The sequence below is a fragment of the Bos indicus x Bos taurus genome, chromosome 10 (assembly GCF_003369695.1).
Source record: "Bos indicus x Bos taurus breed Angus x Brahman F1 hybrid chromosome 10, Bos_hybrid_MaternalHap_v2.0, whole genome shotgun sequence".
Classification (NCBI taxonomy): domain Eukaryota; kingdom Metazoa; phylum Chordata; class Mammalia; order Artiodactyla; family Bovidae; genus Bos; species Bos indicus x Bos taurus.
In genome coordinates this window covers 18,005,443-18,030,194 of record NC_040085.1, presented here as the reverse complement: position 1 = coordinate 18,030,194, position 24,752 = coordinate 18,005,443, and the positions used below count along the sequence as shown (strand labels likewise).

The 24,752-nt window shown below is 42.3% G+C and overlaps 1 pseudogene and 1 gene segment (V, D, J or C); both read left to right on the top strand.

Annotated features, from left to right (window-relative positions):
• The first annotated feature begins 1,013 nt into the window (after positions 1-1,013).
• On the top strand, positions 1,014-1,860 carry LOC113899427 (annotated as a pseudogene).
• A 5,522-nt stretch (positions 1,861-7,382) lies between these two features.
• LOC113899368 lies at positions 7,383-8,077 on the top strand. The segment is given in 2 exon segments: positions 7,383-7,509; positions 7,640-8,077. Coding segments are annotated over 2 exon segments (519 nt in total).
• The last annotated feature ends 16,675 nt before the right edge of the window (positions 8,078-24,752 follow it).

Below are 24,752 nucleotides of genomic sequence, written 5' to 3'. Positions count from 1 at the left end.
AAGACAGAGGAACACCACACACATGAGCCTCTGGAATGAAGAGTGCCTGGCTAACATAGTAAGCATCTAAACTTGACATTCTAAAAAAAATGCTTAGTTGAGTTAAAACCACTATGAGACAAGAAGTGAAAGGATAGTGATTGTGTTTCAAGAACCAAGGTCCCTAAATAAACTCACCTGTCCCTCATGAGGCTAAAGGAGTAAGGTTGCCGTCATCCAACGATGGTCCAACTCCCCCCCCCCACTCTCCCTCCCCTCAACCCCTGCCTTGCGCTTATCTCTCTCTCTCTCTCTTTTTTCAACATTCCTCCTCTCTGGTACAGCGGTCCACAATTTTTAGGTATTTCAGGATCTCCATTCTCCTATTCTGTCTCAATCCCACAATGAGACAGCTGCACTATTTTTGGTAAATCCCTCATGCACTGGTGCCTAGAAGCTGCCTCCATGAATTAAGCTGGGCAATGTCAGTGCTCATCTCATCTGTTTTCCTTATCTCTGTGCTACCTGATGTTCAAGGTCCAAAAATAGTTTTCCAATTGGAAGATCAACTCTACCATAATCAGTGAAACAGAAGTCACATATTTTACTTTTATTGTATTTTACAAAGCTGTCATTCCATGATAAATCAGGATAATAACCTTATCACTTAACTACATATTATTTGACATCTGCCTTAGATAAAATTTTCTCCACGGCATGTTGACAGAGTCAACATGAATATAACTACTTCAGAGAAATGACTTGGGTTGAGTAAGCACTTTCCATTCAGGGGGATCCTTCTCTGACCCATGGGAATCTTGGAGACACATGCAAGGAAGAAACCTCTGACTATTCCATCTAGAAATTGTAACTGGGTTTTCTTGCGAAGCTAGAAATACCTGTACCATGCAAAAAATTATGGAAGTAAGAACAGAATATTTCCCTCAGCACGCTTATGTTTAGGACTCTCTTCTTAGGGTCCTGTCCCCTTCTCCTGTATGTACCCCACAAGCTATTATCATGAGGAATAGGTCAGACCGCACTGTGGTGCAATTTTCACGATCACCACCAGAGGGCGGGGCTTCCTTCAGATGTGGTTGCTCATTGTATTCAGGAGCTGGTTTCACTTGCCTGCTTTGTAGCCACAAGAGAGAATATTGCTGCAGTACAGAAAGGGGCTCTCAGTTTCTGAGCGAGGAGCTTCTGTAACATCCAGATGAAGACTAGATTTGTTAGACTGCTGTATTCTAGGGAACAAGGATCGTTTTCCTTTGCGAACATGCATTCTGTCACTCACTCAGTTCTTCTGATCATCTTAATATTCAGTAAGTAACATTTTATTCCAAATGTTAATGATTTTTCACTTTCTTATAATTGTGGGTAAGTTTTATTTTTCTTCTCTGTCTGAAAACTCTCCTCCTGTACATTTCTATGATAACAAAGTGATTCTCTTCCAGGAAGGACCAATGGTGACTCAGTGAACCAGACAGAAGGCCCAGTGACTGTCTCAGAGGGGGCTCTCCTGACCCTGAACTGCACTTACCAGACTGCTAGTTTGGCTCCCTATCTTTTCTGGTACGTCCAGCATCTCAACAAAGCTTCTCAACTCCTCCTGAAGGGCTTAACAGCAGACAGGAAGGTAGAGCATGAAGGTTTTCAGGCCACTCATGTTAAGCATGACAGCTCCTTCCACCTGCAGAAACAGGCAGTGCAAGCATCAGACTCAGCTGTGTACTACTGTGCTCTGAGTGGCACAGTGAGAGAGGGTTGCAGGGAGCTGAGCACAAACCCAGAGTGCAGATTGGGCTCTGGCTGTGGGCAGCCCTGGAAGGGGTGTTGTTTCTCTCTCCAGAGGTACTGTCAAAGCACTTCCAGATCTGATTCTCAGAGCCAAGGACCTTGGAATTCTTGGATTGTCCTACAGAGGAATCTGGGGCAGGACAGTGTAAAGAGGAACCTAAGCGCTTTTCTCAAAAAATGCCTGTTTCAACCCATCCACATCCCCCCAGATGGCATAGAATCCCTTAAAGTGACATTAACTCTTCAGTGACAATTCAGATTATATATGCTGAAATATTCCACAATGTGTTAAGGAAAATTCCAGGGCACATTGTTGATGGATGACTGTGTGACCTGGAAGCTAGTCTCTGGTTTTTAAAATTCAGGCCAAGATTGTGTATCCTGCTGAGTTTCACCTGCAGACACTCCATCTTCAGTGACTGGAGCTTTATTCTCTCTTTCCTTGACTTTTCCATCCCTTCAGGTTGCTCCAGAAATCCTGCTGCCTAAGTAAGTTCCAGGAGGAGAGTTTCTGAGAAGATATTCCTTCTGTCAAGGGCCCTGTGGATGAGAGCAGCCCACTCTGTAAATATCGCAGGTGTTGTGTGTATTGTTTGTATTCAAACTGGGTACAGGGTATTCCCTTTGCTAGTAACCTCATCCCCGGAGAAGGCAATGGCAAGCCACTCCAGTACTCTTGCCTAAAAATCCCATGGATGGAGGAGCCTGGTAGGCTGCGGTCCATGGGGTCGCTATGAGTCAGACGAGACTGAGCGACTTCACTTTCACTTTTCACTTTCACACAATGGAGAAGGCAATGGCAACACTCCAGTGTTCTTGCCTGGAGATTCCCAGGGACCGCAGAGCCTGGTGGGCTGCCGTCTATGGGGTCGCACAGAGTCAGACACGACTGAAGCGACTTAGCAGCAGCAGCAGTAACCTCATCTCAGAGAAATGAATGCCAAAGAATGTTCAAATTACCATACAATTGCACTCATTTCACATGTTAGCAAGATTATGCTCAAAATCCTTCAAGCTATGCTTCAGCAGTACATGAACCAAGAATTTCAGATGTAGAAGCTGGGTTTAGAAAAGGCAGAGGAACCACAGCAGATCCAATATCCGCTGGAAACAGAAAAAGCAAGGCAATTTAAAAAATAATCTATTTCTGCTTCACTGACTACACAGCCTTTGACTGTGTGGATCACAACCAACTGTGGAAAATTCTTAAAGAGATGGGGATACCCAAGAAACCTCTATGCAGGACAAGAAGCAATAGTTAGTACTGGGCATGGAACAATGACTGGTTCAAAATTGGGAAAGGAGTACGTCAAGGCTATATATTGTTTCCCTGCTTATTTAACTTATACATGGAGTACATCATGTGAAATGCAGGGCTGGATGACTCATAAGCTGGAATGAAGATTGCCAGGAGAAATATCAACAACCTCAGATATGCGGATGATACCACTCTGATGGCAGAAAGTGAAAAGAAGCTAAAGAACCTCTTGATACTGGTGAAAGAGGAGAGTGAAAAAGCTAGATTAAAGCTCAACATTAAAAAATCTAAGATTATGGCATCTGGTCCCATCACTTTATGGCAAATAGATGGGGAAAATGTGGAAACAGTAACAGATTTAATTTTCTTGGGCTTCAAAATCATGCAAATGGTGACTGCAGCCATGAAATTAAAAGATTCTTACTCCTTGGAAGAAAAGCTATGACCAACCTAGACAGCATATTAAAAAGCAGGGACATTACTTTACTCACAAAGGTCCATATAGTCAGAGCTATGGTTTTCCCAGTAATCATGTATGGATGTGAGAGTTGGACCATAAAGAAGGCTGAGTGCCAAATAATTGATGCTTTCTAGCTGTGGTGTTGGGGAAGACTCTTGAGAGTCCCTTACTGCAAGGAGATCAAATCAGTCAATCCTAAAGGAGATCAATCCTGAATATTCATTGGAAGGACTGATGCTGAAGTTGAAGTTCCAATATTTTGGCCACCTGATGTGAAGAACCGATTCACTGGAGAAGACCCTGATGCTGGGAAAGATTGAGGGCAAGAGGATAAGGAGGTGACAGAGGATGATGGTTTGATGGCATCGCTGACTCAATGAACATGAGTTTAGCAAACTCTGGGAGATAGTAAAGGACAGGGAAGGACATACAACTCCTGCAATATTTACAAAGTGAGCTGCTCTGATCCACAGGGCCCTTCAGAAGGAATATCTTGTCAGAAAACTCTCCTCTTTGAACTTACTTAGGCAGAGCATTTCTGGAGCAACCAGAAGGGATGGAAAAGTCAAGGAAAGAGAATAAAGCTCCTGGCGTGCAGCAGTTCATGGGGTCATAAGGAGTCAGACATGACCTAGGGACCGAACAGCAACAAAAACAGGGGAAACTAATTCATCAGTCATATTTCAGACACATGGAAAAAGTGTTTATGTACTCTTACAATAAGCTATCTTGGCAGCAGAGTGAGCTTTTTCACCTGCTCAAGAAACTAGGAGAAAGTATCACCCCCTCCCAAAGCAGGAACATCTCCCCACTCCTCTGCTCATGAGCAGGATGTGGAGCCATTTGGGTCAGTGCTCTGCATCCCTGATACAATCATGCCCATTGCACAGAGAGTCCCCTCTGCATCTCTGCAGGCTGAATTACTGTCTGCAGCTTTGAGGACCAGACTTTCTGGAAGGACAGTGGTGGGCACAGCAGGTGGGAAGAGATGTCTGTTTTACTGCTGGGCAGTCTGTGAGATGTGGCCAGGATACTGAATCATTGTCATTTCATAATTTATAGGCATGCGTGAGTTGCTCAGTGGTGTCTGACTCTTTGCGACCCCGTGGACTGTAGCCCACCAGGCTCCTCTGTTCGTGGAATTTTCCAGGCAAGAATACTGGAGTGGGTTGCTATTCCCTTCTCTAGGGGATCTTTCTGACCCAGGGTTTGAACCTTCATCTCCTCAATTGGAAGGCAGATTCTCTATCACTTAGCACCTGGGAAGCCCAATTTATTGGCACAACTACTTACATGCAGAATTTAATAGTTATAGTAGTTTTATGGTCTTGGCAGATGTAGTCACCATCATCACTTAGGGTGAATCTGGACACCCACCTGAAGGTAAGCACTGCCTTCCTCCCTGACATCCTAGAGTCCTGCACACTGGGTGCTGGCCATCTGAGCACTGGGGGCTCAACAGCTTAATAAAGAGGCCACAGAAATGGAGAGGGAGATGAAGGAACAAAAATAAATCTTAATGGTTGGGAAATAAAGTATTCTAGCAGGTTTTATTCCCCTGGTGGTAACTGCATCATCTCTCTACTTCCAGTCTGATCCCTCATTTCACATATTGGGGTCCAGGCTAGTTGGAGTACATACAGGACATAGGTTATATATATATATATATATATATTTTTTTTTCTCACCTGTTCCTCAGTCAACTGAAAGCAATTTAAGGTAGGAATTGTGTCTGATTTTTGTTTCCACATTGTAGACAACCCTGTAAATTTCCAGAATGAATGCTGGAGACTAAGGATTCCTGAAAATGCACAAGAGTTTAAGAGAATCTAGGTGATCTGCTGAGCCAGAGAGTCCTGCCAGCATGATAACTTGAACTCAAGATTCTAATTTTAGGGGGAGCATTGGTTCAGTGACTGGGGCTCTGCACTCACATTACAGGAGGCCCAGGTTCGATCCCTGGTCAGGGAACTAGATCCCACAAGCCTAAACTAAGACATGGCGCAGACAAAAAACAAACAAATAGAACAGCTCAACAACCAGATGTACATTTAAATGATCCCAGTTTTGGTAAGAAATAACAAAGGTCATTTTAACTGGTGAGAACATCTCAGTAGGTGAAAAGGGCACATTTGAAGAAAACTGTTCTTTTCAACTGACTTAGTCACAGCCACTGTTACTGGATTGACAACACTGAGTGCCTGTGTAAGGCAACCTCACAGCTGTCTGCAGCCACAAAGTCACCAAGCCTTAAAATGGCTTATGTCACCAAAGAACAATGTTTTGACTTCTTACCATATTATAGTTAGACTTTGCATAAAGTAAACCCAATTCTAGAGAAAAGAACTGGAGAAGGAAATGGTAACCCACTCCAGTGTTCTTGCCTGGAGAATCCCATAGACGGAGAGGCCTGGTAGGCTGCAGTCCATGGGGTCACACAGAGTCAGACAGGACTGAAGCAACTTAGCAGCAGCAGTAGCAGAGAAAAGAACAAGCTATGAGATGACCCCATTAAATCTTCTGCTGGGTTCACTTCACTAGCGCAAATAATTGCACAAGAAACTAGACAAACAGGCTGACAGACACTGAGCAAACAGTTCTTTCCAATGAGATCCCTGAATCCCTAAGAAAACAAACAAACAAACAGAAGACAGACCGATGCCACACACACCTCAGGAATGAAGAGTGCCGGGCTAACATACTAACCATCTAAACCTGACATTCTAAAAAAGATACTTAGTTGAATTAAAGCAAGAATGTGACAAGAGGTAAAAAGACGTTTCAAGAACCAGGTTACCTAAGTAAGGTCTCGTGAGGCTAGAGGTGTAAGGTGGCTTGTCATCCAAGTAGGGTCCAGGCCCCAAAGGAGGCCCATTCAGGGAGGTTTACCAAACTCATGGAGTCTTCTCTCTTTAGTTACAGATCAGTACTCAGTCCAAGATTCACAGTGATGCCTCCCCCCACCTCTTTGCCCTCATCGCTCTCCCTCTCTCTCTTTTGCCCACATCCCTCCTCTCTGGTCCACTGGTCCACAAATTTCTGGGTTCCTCAGGATCCCCCAAATATTATTCCATCTCACAGTGAGACAGTTTGGCCATTTTTGTTAAATCCCTCATGTACTGGTGCCTAGAAGTTGCCTCCATGAAGAGAGCTGGGCAATGTTAGTGCTCATCTCATCTGTTTTCCTTATCTCTGTGCTATGTGATATTCAAGGTCCAAAAATAGTTTTCCAATTGGAAGATCAACTCTACCGTTATCAGTGAAAAAGAAGTCACATATTTTACTTTTACTGTGTTTTACAAATATGTCATCCATGATAAATCAGGATAATAACCTTATCACTTAACTACAAATTGTTTTTTCACCTGCCTTAGATAAAATTTTCTCCACGGCATGTTGACAGAGTCAACATGAATATAACTACTTCACAGAAGTAACGAAATAACTTGAGGAGAGGAGGAAATACTTTCCGTACAGAGGGATCCTTCTCTGTCCCATGGGAATCTTGGAGGCATATGCAAGGAAGAAACCTCTGACTATTCCATCTAGAAATTGTAACTGGGTTTTCTTGTGAAGACAGAGATACCTGTACCATGCAAAGAATTATGGAAGTAAGAATAGGACATTTCCCTAAGCACACTTATGTTTAGGACTCTCTTCTTAGGGTCCTGTCCCATTCTCCTGTATGTACCCCACAAGCTATTATCATGAGGAATAGGTCAGACTGCACTGTGGTGCAATTTTCACGATCACCACCAGAGGGCGGGGCTTCCTTCAGATGTGGTTGCTCATTGTATTCAGGAGCTGGTTTCACTTGCCTGCTTTGTAGCCACAAGAGAGAATATTGCTGCAGTACAGAAAGGGGCTCTCAGTTTCTAAGCGAGGAGCTTCTGTAACATCCAGATGGAGACTAGATTTGTTAGACTGGTGTGTTCCAGGGAACAAGCATCGTTTTCCTTTGCGAACATGCATTCTGTCACTCACTCAGTTCTTCTGATCATCTTAATATTCAGTAAGTAACATTTTATTCCAAATGTTAATGATTTTTCACTTTCTTATAACTATAGGTAAGTTGTATTTTTATTCTCTGACTGAAAACTCCTCCTGTACATTTCTATGATAACAAAGTGATTCTCTTCCAGGAAGGACCAATGGTGACTCAGTGAACCAGACAGAAGGCCCAGTGACTGTCTCAGAGGGGGCTCCCATGACCCTGAACTGCACTTACCAGGCCACATATTCAACTTACTATCTTTTCTGGTACGTCCAGCGTCTCAACAAAGCTCCTCAACGCCTCCTGATGGGCTTAACAGCAGACAAGAAGGTAGAACATGAAGGTTTTCAGGCCACTCTTGTTAAGAGTGACAGCTCCTTCCACCTGCAGAAACAGGCAGTGCAAGCATCAGACTCGGCTGTGTACTACTGTGCTCTGAGTGACACAGTGAAAGAGGGCTGCGGGGGAGCTGAACACAAACCCAGAGTGCAGATGGGGCTCTGGCTGTGGGCAGCTCTACAAGGGGTTGTTGTTTCTCTCTCCAGTGGGCTATGCTAGAGGGATTGTCAAAGCACTTCCAGGTCTGCTCCTCAGAGCCAAGGACCTAGGAATTCTTCTGTTGCCCTGCAGAGAGGAATCTGGAGTGGGACAGTGCAAAAAGGAACCTAAGAAATTTTCTCCAGAAATGCCTGTTTTCAGCCCATCCACATCCCCCCAGATAGAATCCCTTAAAGTGACGTTAACTCTTCAATGACAATTCAGATTATATATGCTGAAATATTCCACAATGTGTTAAGGAAAATTCCAGGGCACATTGTTGATGGATGACTGTGTGACCTGGAAGCTAGTCTCTGGTTTTTAAAATTCAGGCCAAGATTGTGTATCCTGCTGAGTTTCACCTGCAGACACTCCATCTTCAGTGACTGGAGCTTTATTCTCTCTTTCCTTGACTTTTCCATCCCTTCAGGTTGCTCCAGAAATCCTGCTGCCTAAGTAAGTTCCAGGAGGAGAGTTTCTGAGAAGATATTTCTTCTGTCAAGGGCCCTGTGGATCAGAGCAGCCCACTGTGTAAATATCGCAGGTGTTGTGTGTATTGTTTGTATTCAAACTGGGTACAGGATATTCTCTTTGCTAATAACCTCATCTCATGGAAATGAATGCCAAAGAATGTTCAAATTACCATACAATTGCACTCATTTCACATGTTAGCAAGATTATGCTCAAAATCCTTCAAGCTAGGCTTCAGCAGTACGTGAACCGAGAACTTCAGATGTACAAGCTGAGTTTAGAAAAGGCAGAGGAACCAGAGATCAAATTACCAACACTGGCTGGATCACATAAAAAAGCAAGGGAATTAAAAAAAAATCTACTTCTGCTTCATGGACTATCCTAAGGCTTTGATTGTGTGGATCACAACAAACTGTGGAAAATTCTTAAAGAGATGGGAATACCCAAAAAACCTGTATGCAGGACAAGAAGCAAGAGTTAGTACTGCACATGGAACAATGGACTGGTTCAAATTTGGAAAAAGAGTACTTCAAGGCTATATATTGTCACCCTGCTTATTTAACTTATATGCAGAGTACACCATGCGAAATGCTGGGCTGGATGATTCACAATCTGGAATCAAGTTTCCCAGGAGAAATATTAACAATCTCAGATATGCAGATGGTACCACTCTAATGGCAGAAAGCGAAGAGAAACTAAAGAGCCTCTTGATGAGGGTGAAAGAGGAGAATGAAAAAGCTGGATTAAACTCAACATTCAGAAAACTGAGATTATGGCATCTGGTCCCATCACTTTATGGCAAATAGATGAGGAAAAATTGGAAACAATGACAGATTTTATTTTCTTTGGTTCCAAAGTCACTGCAGATGGTGAGTGCAGCCATGAACTTAAAAGACGCTTGATCCTTGGAAGAAAAGACGTGACTAACCTAGGCAGTGTATTAAAAAGCAGAGACATTACTTTACTGACAAAGGTCCCTATGGTCAGAGCTATGGTTTACCCAGTAATCATGTATGGATGTGAGAGTTGGACCATAAAGAAGGCTAAGCAGCAATCTTGAATCTGGAATTCTGATGCAGTTACCACCAGTGGAATAAAACCTGCTAGAATACTGAAACTGAAGCTCCAATTCTTTGGCCACTTGATTGTGAAGAACCGATTCACTGGAGAAGACCCTGATGATGGGAAAGATTGAGGGCGAGAGGAGAAGAAGGTGACAGAGGATAAGATGGTTGGATGGCATCACTGACTCAATGGACATGAGTTTGAGCAAACTCTGGGAGATAGTGAAGGACAGGGAAGCCAGACGTGCTGCAGTTCCTGGGGTCGTAAAGAATCAGACATGATCTAGGGACTGAATAACAGCAAAAGCAGGGAAAATTAATTCATCAGTCAGTCATGTTTCAGACACGTGAGAGAAGTATTTATGTACCCTTACAATAAGCTATCTTGGCAGTGGAGCGGGCTTTTCACCTGCTCAAGAGACTAGGAGAAATTACCACCCACTCACCAAGCAGGAACATCTCCACAGTCCTCTGCTCATGAGCAGGAATGCAGAGCCACTTTGGTCACTCTCTGTGTCTCAGCTACAATTGTGCCCATTGCACAGAGTGTCCCCTCATCTTTTCAGTCTGAACTCCCGTCTTCAACTTCCGGGAGCAGACTTTCTGGAAGGACAGTGGTGGGCACGGCAGGTGGGAAGAGATGTCTGTTTTACTGCTGGGCAGTCTGTGAGATGTGGCCAGGATATGGAATCATTGTCATTTCATAATTTATAGGCATGTGTGTATTGTGTCTGGTGCTCAGTTGCTAAGTGGCATCCAACTCTTTGCAATCCTGTGGACTGTAGCCTGCCAGGCTCCTCTGTCCATGGGATTTTCCAGGCAGAATACTGAAGTGGGTTGCTATTTTCTCCTCCAGGGGATCTTCCTGACCCAGGGATTGAACCCTCATCTCCTCAATTGGCAAGCAGATTCTGAACTACTGCTGAGCTACTGGGAAAACCCAATTTATAGATACAACTACTTAAATGCAGAGTTTAATAGTTATAGTAATTTTATGGTCTTGGCCGATGTACTCACCATCATCACTTAGGGTGAATCTGGACCCCCACCTGAAGGTAAGCACTGCCTTCCTCCCTGACATCCTAGAGTCCTGCACACTAGGTGCTGGCCACCTGAGCACTGGGGGTTCACATCTTAATAAAGAGGTCACAGAAATGGAGAGGGAGATGAAAGAACAAAAATAAATCTTAACGGTGGGGGAAAAATGTTCTAGCAGGTTTTAGGAGAAGGCAATGGCACCCCACTCCAGTACTCTTGCCTGGAAAATCCCATGGATGGAGTAGCCTGGTAGGCTGAAGTCCATGGGGTCACTAGGAGTTGGACACAACTGAGTGACTTCACTTTCACTTTTCCCTTTCATTCATTGGAGAAGGAAATGGAAACCCACTCCAGTGTTCTTGCCTGGACAATCCCAGGGACAGGGGAGCCTGGTGGGTTGCCATCTTGAGTCGGACCCAACTGAAGCGACTTAGCAGCAGCAGCAGGTTTTATTCCCCTGGTGGTAACTGTATCAGCTCTCTGCTCTCAGTCTGATTCCTCATTTCATGTATTGGGGTTCAGGCTAGTGGGAGTGCAGAGGAGGGCATAGGATTTTTATTTATTTATTTATTTATTTATTTATTTTGCTTACCTGCTTCTCAATCAACTGAAAGCAATTTGAGGTAGGAATTGTATCTGATTTTGGTTTCCACATTGCAGACAACCCTGTAAATTTCCATAATGAATGCTGGAAGCTAGGGATTACTGAAAATGCACAAGAGTTTAAGAGAATCTAGGTGATCTGCTGAGCCAGAGAGTCCTGCCAACATGATAACTTCGACTCAAGATTCTGATTTTAGGTGGAGGGTTGGTTCAGTGAGTAGAACTCTGTACTCACATTGCAGGAGGCCCAGGTTCGATCCCTGGTCAGGGAACTAGATCCCACAAGCCTAAACTAAGACCTGGCACAGACAAAAAAAACAAACAAATAGAACAGCTCAGCAAACAGATGTGCATTAAAAATGATCCCAGTTTTGGTAAGAAATAACAAAATTCATTTTAACTGGTGAGATAATCTCTGTTGGTGAAAAAGGCACATTTGAAGAAGACTATTCTTGAGTTCAACTGACTTAGTCACAGCCATTGTTACTGGATTGACAACGCTGCCCTGAGAGCCCGTGTAAGGCAACCTCACAGCTGTCCGCAGCCACACGTTCCCATGCCTTAAAATGGTTTATGTCAGCAAAGAACAATGGCAGCAATTCTTACCATAATATAGTCAGACTTTGCGTAAAATAAACCCTATCCTGGAGAAAAGAACAAGCTATGAAATGACCCCATTAAATCTTCTGCTGGGTTCGCTTCACTAGCGCAAATAATTGCACAAGAAACTAGACAAACAGGCTGACAGACACTGAGCAAACAGTTCTTTCCATTGAAATTCCTGAATCCCTAAGAAAACAAACAAACAAACAGAAGACAGATTGATGCCACACATGCGCCTCAGGAATGAAGAGTGCCTGGCTAATATACTAACCATCTAAACCTGACATTCTAAAAAAGATACTTAGTTGAATTAAAGCAAGAATGTGACAAGAGGTAAAAAGACGTTTCAAGAACCAGGTTACCTAAGTAAGGTCTCATGAGGCTAGAGGTGTAAGATGGCTTGTCATCCAAGTAGGGTCCAGGGCCCCAGAGGAGGCCCCTTCAGGGAGGTTTACCAAACTCATGGAGTCTTCTCTCTTTAGTTACAGATCAGTGCCCAGTCCAAGATTCACAGTGACGCCTCCCCCCGCCTCTTTGCCCTCATCTCTCTCCCTCTCTCTCTTTTGCCCACATCCCTCCTCTCTGGTACACTGGTCCACAAATTTCTGGGTTCCTCAGGATCCCCCAAATATTATTCCATTTCACAGTGAGACGGTTGGGCCATTTTTGTTAAATCCCTCATGCACTGGTGCCTAGAAGCTGCCTCCGTGAAGAGAGCTGGGTGATGTCCTGGCTCATCTCACCTGTTTTTCTTATCTCTGTGCCACCTGATGTCCAAGATCCACAACTTGTTTCATATATTTTGCCCAGTTTTCTAGTTGGAAGGTCAACTCTACCTTTATCAGTAAAAAGAAGTAACAGCAATTTATTTTTTCATTTTACAAATATGTCATTTTATGATGGATAGGGGTAATAATCTGCTCATTCAACCACACATTAGATGAGATCTGCCTTAAATGATCTGGTGGCTCAGATGTGTAAAGAGTTCACCTGCAATGAGGGACATGCAGGAGACTCTGGCTCAATCCCTGTGTTGGGAAGATCCCCTGGAGGAGGGCATGGCAAGCCACTCTAGTATTCTTGCCTGGAAATCCCATGGACAGAAGAGCCTGGCAGGCTATAGTCTCTAGGGCCACAAGAGTCAGACACGACTGAGCAGCTGAGTAGAGCACACGACACAAGGGTAGTTATTGTTCACTCAGCCGCACATTATTTGAGACCTGACTGAGATAATGTTTCCAACATTATGCAACATTCCAACATTTCAGCAGCATGTGGGCTATGTCTTGGGGATGAATAGAGGGAATTCAGGTGAAGGTGTAGGGAGAGAAGGGAGCACTTTCCATGCAGAGGGGGTCTTTCCTGACCTATGGGAATCATGGAGACATATGGAAAGAAGAAACCCTCCGACTATTTCTCCTAAAAATTGTTAACTGGCATTATTTGCAAAGCTAGAGACACCATACCACACAGAAAATGATGGATGTAATAATGGGACGTTTCCCAAAGCATGTTTGTGTTTAGGGCTCTCCTCTTAGAGTCCTGCCCCAGTCTCCTGTGTGTACCCCACAGACTATCATTAGAAGGACTAGGTCAGGAGCAGGTCAGGATGAGGACAGTGAAAAAGCTGGCTTTAAACTAAGCATTCAAAAACTAAGATCATAGCATCCTGTCCCATCACTCCATATCAAATAGGTGGGGAAACAATGGAAACAGTGACAGACTTTATTTTCTAGAGCTCCAAAATGACTGCGAATGGTGACTGCAGATAAGAATGAACTGTGGTCTTCAAAAGAGAGCCCCTTGGCTCTTGAGAGCCCCTTGGACTGCAAGGAGATCAAACCAGTCAGTCCTAAAATAAATCAGTTCTGAATATTCACTGGAAGGACTGATGCTGAGGTTGAAGCTCCAATATTTTGGACACCTGATGCGAAGAGCCAACTCATTGGAAAAGACCCTGATGCTGGGAAAGATTGAAAGCAGGAGGAGAAGGGGACGACAGAAGATGAGATGGTTGGATGGCATCACCGACTCAATGGACATGGCTCTGAGCAAGCTCTGGGAGCTGGTGTTGGACAAGGAAGCCTGGCCTGCTGCTGTCCATGGGGTCGCAAAGAGTTGGACACGACTGAGCAACTGAACTGAACTGAGGTCAGATATGACAGTGGTGTAATCTTTAAGATCACCACCAGAGGGCGAGGCTTCCTTCAGATGCGATTCCTTTTTGTATTCAGGAGCTGGTTTTACTTGCCTACTCTGTAGCCACAAGACAGATGACTGCTGCTGTGCAGAAAGGGGTTCCCAGTTTCTGAGTGAGGAGCTTCTGTAACATCCAGCTGGAGACTAACTTTGTTAGATTTGATGTTTCTAGGGAACAAGGACTGTTGCCAGAATGTTTTCTGCCACTCACTCAGTTCTTGTCATCTTCTTAATACTTGGTAAGTAGCACTTTGTCCTAAAATGATTTTTCATTTTCCTATGATAACAGGTAAGTTGTATTTTTCTTCTCTGGCTGAAAACTCCTCCTGTACATTTCTACTATAACAAAGTGATTCTCTTCCAGGAGGGATCAATGGTGACTCAGTGAACCAGACAGAAGGCCCAGTGACTCTCTCAGAGGGGTCTCTCCTGACCCTGAACTGCACTTACCAGACCACGTATTCAGGTTCCTATCATTTTTGGTATGTCCAGCATCTCAACAAAGCTCCTCAACTCCTCCTGAAGGGCTCAATGACAAATCAGAGGCCAGAGCATGAAGGTTTTCAGGCCACTCTTGTTAACAGTGACAGCTCCTTCCATCTGCAGAAACGGGCAGTGCAAGCATCAGACTCGGCTATGTACTACTGTGCTCTGAGTGACACAGTGAGAAAGGGCTGCAGGGGGAGCTGAGCACAAACCCAAGCGGAGCAGGAGGCTGAAGTCAGGAAGAGGTGTATTCTCTCCTTGATCAGTTTGTTTGTAAACTAAACATTTAGAGTTTTTCAGGAAAACCAATCAAGCTCAGGTCTAATCCTAGAAAGTCAGGAGGTTGGTAATTGCTCTACAGGGATAATAGGGTGGATGTCAGTCTTAAAGAAGACCCAAGCTCCAATCCCCAGAAGCACCCCTGTTCAGCCAGAAAGATTCCTCTCTTCTCTAGACTGACTTAAAAAAAAAAAATCAATTTTTCTCATAATGTAAGATGGATATTAGATGCCACAGAATTAATAATTCATTTACAGAAAAGAAATAGATGATTAAAACCTGCATCACCTGAATCATAATCATGAACCAACACAGAGGTACCAAGCAAATCACATACCAGCCTGCATGTGGCTGAGACGTAACGCTGTTGAGGGGCTGTTTTCAGTGAAAGCCTTTGAACTGGAGCTGGTGCAGCCGTGGGATGAAAAAGCATTTGTGACTTTTGAGTGGCTGTGTTTCTTTTATTATTTATTTGTTTATTTTATTTTTGCTTCCGCTGGGTCTCTGTTCCTGAACTTGGGCTCTCCCCAGTTGCAGTGAGTGGAGGTCACTCTTCACTGCAGTGCATGGGTTTCTCAGTGCGGTGGCTTCTCATTGCAGAGCACAGGTTCCAGGCGCACGGGCTTCAGTAGTGGCAGCGCACGGGCTCAGGAGTTGTGGCACGCAGCCTCTAGAGCTACGTTTCTGATATAAGGAAATAAGAATGTATGGTCTGGTGAGCTTGTCCTCATTTTGACTGTAGGGTGGATATTTAAAAGCAAGATTATTTTAGCACACATTATTGATTACTGTTAGACACATAAAGCTGGACAAATTTTGTCCACCCAGAAACTTGCTATGATTGCATTAAACAGACAAGGAACTTTATTTAGCATAAATTTCCCCATAAACCCATGCCTTGGAGTGTAGGAAGAAAAGTTATGACAATTGAAAGTAAACAGTTGTATCTTCCTGTATGAAAGAAAAGCTTGCGAGCTTATTTCACTGTAGATTTGGGCTTCAGATCCCTCCCCCAAAAAAGGAGCTATACAAAAACGGATGACTATTTGTTCTCAGAGGTCACTATAATCATAATAAATTGTTTTTGTCACAAAACGTATGTCTATCCTAGATGCATTGACTGAATATGCATGCAGCCCTGATGTAACTGTTGTTAATTTAATTACAGCATGGCAACTCACTCCAATATTCTTGCCTGGAGAATCCCATGGACAGAAGAGCCTGGTGGGCTACAGTCCATGGAGTCACAAAGAGTCAGATATGACCATGTGATTTTCAAGTCTAAATAGGCAGGTTACAATCACCAACCACATCCACAAGCCATGGCATGACACAGGCAAACTGATATCAGCCAGTTACATTTCCTGTTCTGATGCAGAAGCATCTCACAGCTCAGTCACTGTGCATGTGCCCTGGCAGGCACAGGTCAGGCATCTCAACCCGAATTTGAGAGAGAACACAGAGCATTTCACTCTGTGTCCATTTGAGGAAGAACGTCCAGCATGGGGCTCCCTGGCCTGCTCAGAGCTGTCATAGCCTCTGTCTGCCTTGGTAAGGCTGGTAAGGATAACTGCAAACAGACTCAGCTCTGCTCAGCTCCCATGTGTAGAGGTAGGGCAGGTTATTATTGTCTGTTGGGGTTTAGGAGAGTTGGTTAACTGGCAGAGGAATTATAACTCTTAATCCTCTGTTTGTTCCTTGAAGCCCTCTGAGTTCCACCAGGAGAATCAGCCTCTTCCTTTCTGTCTCACTTTTTTTTCTTTTTTTTTTATGATTTTTTTTCTTCTCTCTAGGATCCATCATGGCCCAGAAAGTAACTCAAAATCAGTCAGAAATTTCTGTGCTGGAGAAGGAGGATGTAACGTTGAACTGTGCATATGAAGCTAATAGCTATACTTATTATTTATTCTGGTACAAGCAACCACCAAGTGGGGAAATGATTTTCCTTATTCATCAGGAGTCTTACAATGAGATGAATACAACAAAAGGTCAGTATTTTTTGGACTTCCAGAAAGCAACGAGTTCCATCAGCCTCACCATCTCAGACTCATAGCTCGAGGACTCAGCCGTGTATTTCTGTGCTCTGAGAGACCACAGTGATGCTGCCACCTGAGGGAGCCCCACAGAAGCCTCAGATGTCAACATGTGGAGTCCCCCAGCTATGAACACCTTAGTGAGATTCTTGGTAAGGTCAGGAGAAGGTATGGGGGTTAGAAGTGAAAACCTCACTGTAAGGAAAATGCTATCTTTGGCTTAGAGTGCATATCTTAAAGTGTAATTCATCAAAAATACCTTTATCTTCAATTTTTTATCTTGCAGAAGATCGTTTGCCAATTAAAAAAAAACTTTTAAATAGTGATTTTATTAAAGTATGAAATTTGGCTTTAAAAAATTCAATAGTATTTGACTAAATCTACACCTGAGTTGGCAGAGTTTTAGGTTCACTGCACAAATATTTATGCATTGCTAAGTCTGGCCATCATTGTGGATCTGAAATATCTCTGAAAGGACACTTCTTGGACCCTCCCTGTGCCCTGCCTCACCTGTGCCATGAATGACTTGGAATGATGTGCATAGAGTAACTGTTCCCACAAATCTTCACCCCGAGGAGAAATGAAATGCTACAGTTTGCTCAGAACTAACGTCATCACCTGGTCACATTCCCTATGTGTGATTACAAAGTTATATATGTTTAACGTAGAAAATAGAATATGCAAAGAAGGAATGCTAAAAACAAAATAACTTCACCAATTTTACTAGTCAAAAAAAAAAAAAAAAAAAAAACTCCATTAGAGATTCATACCTTATAGGATATTTCTAGTCTGAATTTTTACCTGACAGTATATTGTGAAATAATTATTTCACAACATTATTTACAGGTCAACATCACACATTCTAATGATGATATTCCAATGTGTGATTTTATCATACTTTTGGGCTAATTCCATTTTACTAGCTTTTTAGATTGTTTTACTCACTGTAGTAAACAATACTGGAATAAACACAAAGGTATTTGGTGGTTTTCTTGACGACTCCTAGGAGTTTAATAGGAGTTTACCATTAAATCTTTCTGATGTGGCTCCCTGCTCATTTCTGTGACCCTGGAGAATAGTGCATTTTCACTCTGCAATTACTAAACAGTCATATTTTCCTTGTTTCACAAAATTCTTTTATACAAAGGCTTTGCTTTATACTTTAGTCCCAATTAACTCCAGATGGCTTCAATTTTGGATGTCCGCACCACGTGTGTGCAGAGTAGCTGTCATACAACATCCTAAAGAGTTCAGTCTCTGCACTATTGCTGTGATATTAGGTGGGAATTAACCTAGTGGGTTTGCTTTCGTCTGGAATTCCAAAAAGGAAGATGCTCTTCCTTGTGTAAGGATTTTTTATCCCTATTGTACAAATAACAATGATCCCAATAAAGAGCAACTTTCCAGAAAAGCAAGTATAAGAGTTTGTGTGTGTGTGTGTGTGTGTGTGTGTGTGTGTGACGCGCATGTGTGTGAAGGAGAGAGAGAGATGAGAGAGAGAGACAATAGACTTACATAGCCAATTCATCAAGTCATTAACTAGTTAAAAGAGTTGAATTTTGTAAAACGTATTGGAAAGAAGGAAGTTATCTAGAGATCAACTTTTAATGAAGAAAATAGATGTAAGCAATTTCAAGCAATAAATTAAACACGTGAAAGAAGAAAAATGTATCCTAGAACTAACTCTTTTCAATCCAATGGACTGTAGCCTGCCAGGCTCCTCTGTCCATGGGATTTCCTAGGCAAGAATACTGGAGTGGGTTGCCATTTCCTTCTCCAGGGAATCTTCCTGACCCAGGGATTGAACTCGCATCTCCTGCATTGGCAGTCAGATTCTTTACCACAGTAAAGTGAGAGAAGTTGTCATTGCAACCAAACGTGAGCTTCAAAATCCTCCAGACTCCAGGGGAATATTTCAAACTCTCTGAGTCAATCCTTTAAATCTCCTCTAACTTGAGGAAGATTGGAAAAAACACATACTACCACAGCTTCACTTTTTTCTCTTTTGTTTTTAATATTTTTAAAATTTATTTGGCTGTGCCAGCTCTTAGTTGCAGCACATGGGATCTAATTTTCTGTCTGGGGTCAAACCCAGGTCCCGAGCATTGGGAGTTCTGCGTCTTAGCCACTGTACCACCTGTGAAGTCCCTATTTATTCTACCTCTTTAGTGAATTATCAGTTTTCTCATATATCATTATTGTGCAGAATAGGCTAAGCAAAGTTAAAAAGTGGGCTTATAAATGTTTTGCAAGTGTCTTCAAGCATGTATTATTGTCTCTCTCCATGTGTTCTCATGTATTGCAGGCTGTCTTCAAAGCCCAAGACAAAAGGGATGTTGCAATTAATATGCTTTTATGTATCTACATCTATGTCTATAACTATGTATTGTATTTTTCAGTTGCTCAGTCATGTCCAACTCTTTGTGACCCAGTGGATTGCAGAACACCAGGCTTCCCTGTCCTTCACTATCTCCCAGAGCTTGCTCAAACTCACGTCCATTGAGTCAGTGATGCCACCCAACCATCATCCTCTGTCATCCCCTCCTCCTTCAATCTTTCCCAGCATCAGGGTCTTTTCCAATGAGTCGGTTCTTTGCATCAAGTGGCCAGAGTATTGGAGCTTCAGCTTCAGCTTCAGCATCAATCCTTCCAATGAATATTCAGGACTGATTTCCTTCAGGATGGAATGGTTTGATCTCCTTGCAGTCCAAGGTACTCTCAAGAGTCTTCTCTAACACCACACTTCAAAAGCATCAGTCCTTTGGCACTCAGCCTTCTTTATGGTCCAACTCTCACATCCATACATGACTACTGGAGAAATCATAGCTTTGACTACATGGGCCTTTGTTGGCAAAGTAATGTCTCTGTTATGACTATAACTGTGAGCTCCACGGGGTCAGGAAATGTGAATGCATTGTACATTACACAGTACAGAGCACATAGTGGTTACACATTAAATATTGGTTGACTGAAGAATAATTAATTCATAAAATCAACAGATATAGAGCTTCTACCCTTTGGATGCTGTTAGGTAATTGCAGATCTATTATTTCTTGTAGTTCATTTCTCATCACCTTAAGAATACTTCTGTTTATATGTGTCATAAGTTCTCTTTCTGTTTGAACAGATTTTCTGCATATGGTACTGTTTTCAGGCTTGCAATTAAATTAAATGGTCTCCCTCCTGTTGGCATAGAGCCATCTTAATCACGTGAGTGAGTCTATAGTAAGGTATATAGACTTATTCTCTTGTAAACTTGGAAGTCCCTCTTATCAGTGATTCTTCTAGGTTTCAGCCAATGTTAATGTACCCCTGTATTATCTCCTTTCTGCTTTCATCTCTAGACTTTTTAATCTGCAAATTTTAGCCTCAAATATTTACTTGCTGTGGCTAAAGATATGGATCCTATTAAGCTATGGATGGTAGTGGGCAAGGAAGGAGCAGTGGTCCAGACTGAAAGAAAGTCATAGCTACCTTAGTTCCCTTTGAGTCCCAATACTTTCCCTTTCCATCCTAGTTTCTAGGGTTCAAAGGAAATGACCCTTGTATAACAGATGTTCTCCATACACTAGATATTGCTCATCAGTACAGCTGGATGGTGTCAAACTATCTGTTTCTATTTACCTTTACCTTTGCCATGACTTTTGCTACCTCTTTGTATATTTTTTCTTTCAAATCTAAAGACCTAGTTTAGGGATCAATACTCCTGCCATTGGGAGTCCTAGCCTAAGACAAGAAAAATGCCTTGTCTGTTTTTCTAGTTTCTGTTTTCAAGGGCTGACTTATTTTGATCAAGAACGATTTTAAGTTCCTGGATTCACAACCCTTAAGAACATTTTTAGAAAGTGTTATCCTCAATTGTAATATTTGTATTAAAAGAATTGGTATTTAAAAGACTCTGCCCCTGAGACAGTAGAAAGAAGAATCACTACATCCTTGGAGAAATGAGCTGTTTGACCTTGGAATGCTGTCTGTGAAAACAAGGTCCATGGAAGCCTGTAATTTTCTCAAAAAGTAATAACAGTAAGAGGGAATTTTCATTCTTGAGACAATTTGTAAAGAGTAGTCTCTTCTTCAAGAAACACATGCTCAATTATAGGATAGAAGTTATAGACAATAAAAGAGATTCTGACTTTTAGCTCAGTTTGATGACTTAAAGATTGATAGGCATTTTTCTCAGAGAACTTTGAAATGTGAATGTTAGAAGAGATTACAGTTATCTTCAATCATAAGACAGATGTAACCATTTTCTGAATCTATCCTAGAAAGCATTGCCCTATAATACATGATAGAGGATTTCAGAGGTGATGAATTGAGAAGGGCTTGGCTTTTTACTACAGTTTTAACTTTACTCTTTAGGTAGATAAATCACAGTAAGTATAACAAGGGAAATTCACAGGCTCAAAGAACAAAAATTTTTTTTTCACTCCCCTATGAGAAATCTTCAATCCACATTTTGGTTATGTTGCTTTGAACTAGTTACTTGATAACAACAAATAGGTAAAGGCTGAAACAAAGATGATGACACAGCCCTTTTAAAAAATATTAAAAAATATATACATTATAAAAGTTAACTCAAAATGGATCATGGGCTTAAATTTAAAATATAAAACTGCAACTCTTAAAAAAAAACATAAGATAAAAACTTCAGGCTTGCAGCTAAGTAAATCTTAGATTTGACACTGAAGCATGATACACTCACACACACATGCACACACCAAACTGAATCAAAATTTAAAACCTTTCCTCTGTAAAAGACCCTGTTAAATATGAAAAGATAAGTTACAGAACTGGGGGTGAAAGTGAAACTTGCTCAGTCGTGTCCGACTTTTTGCGACCCCTTGGACTATACAGTCCATGGAATTCTCCAGGCCAGAATACTGGAGTGGGTAGCCTTTCCCTTCTCCAGTAGATCTTCCCAACCCAGGGATCGAACCTAGGTCTCCCGCATTGCAGGTGGATTCTTTACCAATAGAGCTATGAGGGAAGAAAACGGGGAACAGATTAGAACACGTGTTTCACCAAAGAGGGGATATGCAGATTGCAGATCAGCACCTGAAAGATGGTCAACAATATTATCCGTCAGAGAAATGCAAATTAAAGCCACAATGAAATAGCACTACACAAATCTCAGTGGGGCTAAAATAAAAATAGTGATAACACTAAATTCTGGCAACCATGTGGGAAAAACTCAATCATTCACAAATTGCTGATGAAGATATAAAATGGTATGGGCATTCTGGAAAATAGCTTGGCAGTTTCTCATGAAACTAAACATGCAGTCACACATTTGGAAACTTATTCTAAAAAAATAAAAGATTTTATTCACATAAAAACTCGTGCCTGAATATTCATAACAGCTTTATTCACAGCAGCCGAAATGTGGAATCAATCCAGTGTCCCTCAGGGGTTATTGGCTAAGCAAACTGTGGCGCATCTATACCATGGAATACTATTCAGAAATAAGAAGACCAACAAGTTGGACACATACAGTAACTTGGATAGATCTCATGATTTTACTACTTATGCTAAGTGAAAAAAATCTCATTGGTTACTTCTATATAATTCCATTTCTAGGACATTGTTGTTTAGTCGATAAGTCATGCCTGACTCTTTGCAATCCCATGGACTCCCGCCAGGCTCCTCTCTCCAAAAAATTTCCCAGGCAAGAATACTGGAGTGGATTGCCATTTCCTTCTCCAGAGGATCTTCCTGACCCAAGGATTAAATATGCATTTCCCGCCTTGGCAGGCAGATTCTTTTACCGTTGAGCCACCAAGGAAGCCACTCTATGACATTACTAAACAACAAAATTGTATGGATGAAGAACAGATTAGTGATTGTCTGGGGTTAATGATTAGGGAAGGGGGTCAGTGTGGCTACAAAGGTGTGCATGGCCTAGGGAAACCTTGTTATGATGAAACAGTTGTGCATCTTGATTGTGGTGATGAACCTATACATGTGATATACATGAATACAGGAATCTGTACGTGTGTAACATTGAATAGAGTGACACACAAGCACACACACACACACACACACACACACACACATGACTACATGTAAAACTGGGGAAATCTAAAATTGAAACCTGTGGATTTTACTAATGTTAATCTCCTGGTGTAGACACCATGGAGGAGACCAGGTAAAGAGTACACAGAGCCTTCTTGTACATTTTTGGAAACTTCCATGAATCTATAGTGATTTCAAATTAAAAGTATTTTAAAAATGACATGCAATTTTCATAAAGTTCGCAACTGTAAATCATCTCTTGAGCTTCGTTACACATCCCTCATCCAGCTCCTGGATTCATTTAGTGTCTATTCTACAAAGAGCTCCTGCATTTATCTTGCAGTTATCTTTCTCATCTTCTTTCTGAGATACACATTCAGGAGCAAAGAAAAGCTGCCTTCTAAATATGATTGTAAGAGAGCTTGCTAAGTGTGGTTAAAATGAATTAAATCAAAGGATGCTACAATGGATATAAGTTAGTTCAGTGACTTTTAAATCACTGAGAAATTACCAAATTTTCAAATAAAAAGTCTAAGAACAACAAACTCCAAACACTGTTAGTGTAAGAACTTCTGTGCTGCTTATTCTTTCTTGTCACTGAGTGGGTAAAGGATAAGGTGACATCAAAACAGTGCAGCTGAGAGCTGATGCTCTTTTTCCACATTGAAGCTAATGGGGTTAGGGCAGAATGTGCCATTCAGACAAGTCTTAAGAAACTTCCTAAAAATGGTGGTCAACTCCACAACAGAGACACACGTTCAGTGACAAAATCCAATGGGGTGTCATAGAACCAGGCACATTGAGCAATGCTAGTTTTGCTGTACTTATCTTCTGCTACCCACTCTGCCCTGTGACTTTCTGACCTGTCTGATGTCTATATTGGAGAGCTCTTCTTTCCTTCTGCATGGTAGCCTGTTCTGTCCTCCTAAGATCTATTGAGTTCTTGACCCTGAGTTTTAGTTATGCTTGGTCCCTGAAGCCAGGCATAAAATTATTTGAAGAAATGGATTTCTTAATTTATATTCCCAATTCTCTGTCAAAGAGGTTTCCAGTCAGATGCACAACTATTCTATCCCTCTGCTTCTCTCAGCACTCTAGTCTTTTTAAGGTCTCACCTGCTGAGATTCTTGTGTACCGTAGAGGGAAACACAATCCATTACACCAATGCCACTGCTACTGAGTCCCTTCAGTCGTGTCCAACTCTGTGCGACCCCGTGGACTGTAGCCTGCCAAGCTCCTCTGTCCATGGGATTCCCCAGGCAGGAATATGGGAGACTGCCATGCCCTCCTCCAGGGGACCTTCCCGATCCAGGGACTGAACCCATGTCTCTGGCACCTCTTGCACTGGCAGATGGGTTCTTTACCAGTAGTGCCACCTGGTAAGCCCCATTACAGTGATGCTTGGGCTCAACTCCTATAACCCTTGGTAGCAGTTTAGCTTTAAAGTACATTCAAGGAACAATGACATGATTAAAATTGCAGGCAGAGAAGGCTTTTCTGATTACTGTGTTAGACCTCCTATGTACTATGGCCACCAACATAAAAGATGTCCTTCCCTGAATATTTGTCTTTGTAGGTGGCATAGTTGGTCCTGTGAGATGTTTGTGTTTGTGACCACCACGTGGCAGTGATTCCATTCTTTTCATTTTTCCAGTGCCTTAAAAGTCAAAAGCATGACAGCTACTAGAGGATTTGCTCGTGACTGGCTGAGCCTGGAACAGCAAGGCTCTCCTGTGCATTAGAGAAGAACTAAGACACAGGAACAGCTCTTCAGGGGAGAAGACTTGGAATCATTAAGATTTCATCAAGAGTGAGATGGCAGGATGGAGAACATGCTGGAATGTGCATTCATAGTCTTGTGGCTTCAGCTTGGATGTAAGTTGCAGGTTAAGAGATGAGGCCCTATGAGCACATTTTCCCAAAGATGGGGAGGAGA